The sequence below is a fragment of the Chiloscyllium plagiosum genome, chromosome 48 (genome assembly GCF_004010195.1).
Source record: "Chiloscyllium plagiosum isolate BGI_BamShark_2017 chromosome 48, ASM401019v2, whole genome shotgun sequence".
Lineage (NCBI taxonomy): Eukaryota > Metazoa > Chordata > Chondrichthyes > Orectolobiformes > Hemiscylliidae > Chiloscyllium > Chiloscyllium plagiosum.
Genome location: NC_057757.1, coordinates 7,754,065 through 7,759,435, shown reverse-complemented (window position 1 = coordinate 7,759,435; position 5,371 = coordinate 7,754,065). Strand labels below are relative to the sequence as shown.

Here is a 5,371-nt window from a genome sequence, read left to right as displayed (position 1 = left end):
CCCTCTCTCTCTCTCTCCCCCTCCCCATCTCTGTCTTCTCTGGGCGAGTCCTCACTCTGAGATGGTCCCCCTGTGGGTACCCCACTCTCCCACTCATGGGGGAGCACTCTCTCCCCATCTCCCTCCCAATCTTGGCCATTTCAGTAAGGTATCCTCTCAGTTGTCTAAACTCCCAAGGCGTGCAGGCCCGACCGGCCCGACCTGTCCTCCGTCTCCCCATCGCCAAGTGAACCTTCTGTGGACTGCCTGCCCGAGGTAGGTGGGCAGCGAGAGACACGTGCCCGCTGCACCACCCAGTTTCCTTTGAAAGCTGGTTGTTTCTGACTCTGTTCTATTTCAGAACTATTCTGGAGACGCCTGTGACTGAGCAGCAATTTGTGGAGCAACTGCACGAACTCAATAACAAGATCAACTACGTGAAGGAGCAGTCCTTTAAGGAAACGCTGGCTTGTTCAGATGTGCAGGATACCCTGGACCGGCTGAAGATTAAGGTAGTGCTATTGCAGATGGCTCAGTGAATAGGAACTGTCCAGAGCCATGTTGTGCCTTTTTAAGGAGCATTCCCCCTTGCTATATTTACCTTGTCCCTCGGTTATGTTGGACATCGAAACCTGGGCGTTCGTTTGCAGGTTGTTGGTGTGATGTTGCACGAATCTGCAGGAATTCGCCCAAAGGTTTAGGTACAGAAGGAGGCCGTTTGGCCCATCGTACCAGTGCTAGCCCTCTGAAGGAACAAATCACCTGGCAGCCTAATTTTTATATACCTCGGGCACGTTCCTCCACGTTCCGACAAGAAACCAGAGAACTCAGTTAAAACAGACAAGTGTTTCCAACGACACCCCACCCTCTCCCCAACTTCATTTTCATTGTGGTCAGTGTTTCACATCATCCTGACATGAGCTGAATTTGGCAGATCAGGAGACGGGAGGAGGGGTCTGTACATTGACCTGCAAAGGATGAAATATTCTGATTTGTGCAGGCTGTCTCGAAGATCCGGGAATATATTCTCCAGAAGATCTACTCCTTCCGGAAGCCGATGACAAACTACCAGGTTCCTCAGAATGCGCTGCTCAAGTACAGGTTAGGGAGCTACCCTCAGTGAGCTCTCGGTCTGGTCCCTCAGAATGTGTCCCTCACGTACAGGTTAGAGAGGTACCCTCAGTGAGCTCTCGGTCTGGTCCCTCAGAATGTGTCCCTCACGTACAGGTTAGGGAGGTCCCCTCTGTGAGCTCTCGGTCTGGTCCCTCAGAATGTGTCCCTCACGTACAGGTTAGGGAGGTCCCCTCAGTGAGCTCTCGGTCTGGTCCCTCAGAATGTGTGCCTCACGTACAGGTTAGGGAGGTACCCTCAGTGAGCTCTCGGTCTGGTCCCTCAGAATGTGTCCCTCACGTACAGGTTAGGGAGGTACCCTCAGTGAGCTCTTGGTCTGGTCCCTCAGAATGTGTCCCTCACGTACAGGTTAGGGAGCTACCCGCAGTGAGCTCTCGGTCTGGTCCCTCAGAATGTGTCCCTCACGTACAGGTTAGGGAGGTACTCTCAGTGAGCTCTCGGTCTGGTCCCTCAGAATGTGTCCCTCACGTACAGGTTAGGGAGGTACCCTCAGTGAGCTCTCGGTCTGGTCCCTCAGAATGTGTCCCTCACGTACAGGTTAGGGAGGTACCCTCAGTGAGCACTCAACTGGTCCCTCCCCCTCTGTGAGCTCTCGGTCTGGTCCCTCAGAATGTGTCCCTCACGTACAGGTTAGGGAGGTCCCCTCTGTGAGCTCTCGGTCTGGTCCCTCAGAATGTGTCCCTCACGTACAGGTTAGGGAGGTCCCCTCTGTGAGCTCTCGGTCTGGTCCCTCAGAATGTGTCCCTCACGTACAGGTTAGGGAGGTCCCCTCTGTGAGCTCTCGGTCTGGTCCCTCAGAATGTGTCCCTCACGTACAGGTTAGGGAGGTCCCCTCTGTGAGCTCTCGGTCTGGTCCCTCAGAATGTGTCCCTCACGTACAGGTTAGGGAGGTCCCCTCTGTGAGCTCTCGGTCTGGTCCCTCAGAATGTGTCCCTCACGTACAGGTTAGGGAGGTCCCCTCTGTGAGCTCTCGGTCTGGTCCCTCAGAATGTGTCCCTCACGTACAGGTTAGGGAGGTCCCCTCTGTGAGCTCTCGGTCTGGTCCCTCAGAATGTGTCCCTCACGTACAGGTTAGGGAGGTCCCCTCTGTGAGCTCTCGGTCTGGTCCCTCAGAATGTGTCCCTCACGTACAGGTTAGGGAGGTCCCCTCTGTGAGCTCTCGGTCTGGTCCCTCAGAATGTGTCCCTCACGTACAGGTTAGGGAGGTCCCCTCAGTGAGCTCTCGGTCTGGTCCCTCAGAATGTGTCCCTCACGTACAGGTTAGGGAGGTCCCCTCAGTGAGCTCTCGGTCTGGTCCCTCAGAATGTGTCCCTCACGTACAGGTTAGGGAGGTCCCCTCAGTGAGCTCTCGGTCTGGTCCCTCAGAATGTGTCCCTCACGTACAGGTTAGGGAGGTCCCCTCAGTGAGCTCTCGGTCTGGTCCCTCAGAATGTGTCCCTCACGTACAGGTTAGGGAGGTCCCCTCAGTGAGCTCTCGGTCTGGTCCCTCAGAATGTGTCCCTCACGTACAGGTTAGGGAGGTCCCCTCAGTGAGCTCTCGGTCTGGTCCCTCAGAATGTGTCCCTCACGTACAGGTTAGGGAGGTCCCCTCAGTGAGCTCTCGGTCTGGTCCCTCAGAATGTGTCCCTCACGTACAGGTTAGGGAGGTACTCTCAGTGAGCTCTCGGTCTGGTCCCTCAGAATGTGTCCCTCACGTACAGGTTAGGGAGGTCCCCTCAGTGTGCTCTCGGTCTGGTCCCTCAGAATGTGTCCCTCACGTACAGGTTAGGGAGGTACCCTCAGTGAGCTCTCGGTCTGGTCCCTCAGCTGGCTGGCTAACCGCAGCATAGCGGCTCGCTTTTACACGTGAGAATCAAATGAAACACTACAGCTGAAAATGTGTCTGGCCTTCATCTTCCTGCGTCCTCCTGATTGTGCTCCTCTCCTTCTGCGGTCACTCCTTCAGGTTTTTCTACCAGTTCCTGCTCGCAAACGAGCGGCATGTGGCCAAGGAGATCCGAGATGAGTACGTTGACACCATGAGTAAGATCTACTTCTCCTACTTCAAGTCGTACAGCAGCCGGCTGATGAAAGTGCAGGTCAGACACTTCCCACAGTGCTTCTCGGTTAGCACCACGTGCCGTGCCGGTTATGTCCATTCCTCCCGTGCAGTGTCAAGGATTGCTGACGTGTGTGAGGAACGCCTGTTGATGTCTGGAACCGGGGGGGTGAAGTGGGGAGGGTTGGCCTGTCTGAATGTGACTGTCTGTGCCAGTCAGTAACCGAGTGTGGTAATGGCGAGTGAGAAGCCATCGTGAGATTAATGTATCCGCACTGCTCTCTCACTCTACCCTACTCCAGTACGAAGAGGTCGCTGACAAAGATGACCTGATGGGTGTCGAGGACACTGCAAAGAAAGATATCCTTTTCTGAAGCGAAGGCTCTGCTGTTATCACTTTACTGACCGTGAGTGTGAGTATTTACAAGCCCAGCTCAGTCACGGACCATCCGAGGTATCCCCGCAGTACGAGTGTACGATGCCGTTTTGTAATTAAAGCAGTCAGACTGATTGGTCACAGTGTGGCCGTGTCAGAATATCCATCTAAATACCTCTTCACTATTATCAGGGTTTCTGTCTCTCACCCCCCTCGGGCAGTGAGTTCCAGCCGTCCCACCAGCCTCTGGGTGAGAAAGGTTTCTCCTCCTATCGCCCTGTGAACCTCCTGCCCCTTTCCTTCAATTGATTGCCCCCTCCCTGGCTGGGTCATCCAACCCTCCATCAAGGGGGAACCATCTCTTCCTGTTGATTCTGTTTATAACCCTCCTGACTTTCTCCACCTCAATCATGTTCCCTCTCCATCCCCTCCACTCCCAGGAAAACAGCCCCAATGTCTCCTCAGCACTGAAACTCCCCCACCCAGGGTAACATGCTGGTAAGTCTCCCTCTGCCCCCCCCCCCCATAGTGCAGATGGTTCGAACCAGTCCAGTCCCGTGCACCTTTGCTGCACTCCCTCTGTAACCAGGGTATCCTCCCTCAGCTGGAGAGACGGGAATGGCGCACAGTCCTCCAGGTGTGGAACTTGAACCCTTTCACTGGGAAGGTCAAGGTCCCATTTCCCTTCTTCACTGCCTGCTGCTCCTCAGTGGGACACTGAGTGCAGGGCCACCCAGGTCTCATTGCACCTTCCCCCTTCCCCAGTCTACCGCCATTTCAGATAATGACCCACCTCCCTGTTTATCACTTCACTGACCGTGAGTGTGAGTATTTACAAGCCCAGCTCAGTCACATTTATCCACATTGTATTTCATTGCCCCTCTCTGAAAGACCCTCCCGATTTCAGCAGCGCGCAGCGAATTGACGTATGGGAGGGACCTGGAAAGCCATTCCAAACTCCTGGGCCACGTTGTCTGGGCAGTAACTGCTGATTGAGTTTGATCTTTGGGTTCCAGCTGAGTTTGGTGCCTTGCGTACGGATGGCAGTGAGGTGGGCGAACTGAAACCACCGCTACTGACAGAGGAACCATGAGATGGAGTCCCGACCCCCACCACCCCCCGGTGCAGCTGCCCCCTCCAATGGAGGAAGGGGACCCCATAGCATGACTGCAAAGTATTTAAGCATCCCTGTCCCCCAGCCAGGGAGGACAAGGGGGAGCCGATCACACTGGTGTGAGTGATGGGAGGGGGGCATGGGTGACAGGTCGGATATGATAGAGTGCCCTGCCTACCACAGTCAAGGAGGCAGGAAGCTCTGTCAGCAGCACTGGTTTACACAGGTACAACGTAGGCAGAGGAACAGGGATGGAGTCCTGGCACAACATGGGGGTGTGAGGTGCTGGAGCTAAGGTAGCTCTGGGAGTCTGTGGCTATGTAGTGGCTGTTGTTGAGACTCCCGTTGGTATGAGAGGTGCTGTAGAAAACCTGACCTTGTCTTTTCCACGGCTTGACGTGTCTCTGCCCCTTAATTCTGTCCACGCTTCTTCTCCAAACCGTCACTGAAGAATCGCAACACCATTTTTACCCTGGGGAACCGAGGCAACGTTATCGCATCATCAGAACTGGAAGCACCCATCATCGTGCCTCACGCAGCTCAGAAGAGCGACATTCGGGTAAGCGTGCTTCGTGTCAAGTCAGGGATTTGTAAGGAGCTGCGAGTGGTGGACCTCCTGTTAGCCATGTCCTCCCCGCACCTCTCTGTGCAGCACCAGAGCACGTTCTGAGCCAAGAGTGAGAGGCGTTTGTTTACTGTCCCACCACCGGACAGAGAGCGTGCTTTAGTGTCA

At 54.9% G+C, this 5,371-nt stretch overlaps 1 protein-coding gene across 1 annotated transcript in view; it reads left to right on the top strand.

Moving 5' to 3' along the window:
- The window catches only part of LOC122544411 (vacuolar protein sorting-associated protein 52 homolog), a 13,270-nt gene extending 7,962 nt beyond the window's left edge, over positions 1–5,308 (top strand). Inside the window, exons 6-10 of the mRNA XM_043683659.1 lie at positions 341–491; positions 980–1,080; positions 3,056–3,188; positions 3,451–3,508; positions 5,064–5,308. Coding sequence (XP_043539594.1) covers positions 341–491; positions 980–1,080; positions 3,056–3,188; positions 3,451–3,508; positions 5,064–5,308 — 688 coding nt within the window. The remainder of the gene's footprint in view (positions 1–340; positions 492–979; positions 1,081–3,055; positions 3,189–3,450; positions 3,509–5,063) is intronic.
- Positions 5,309–5,371: the final 63 nt, after the last annotated feature.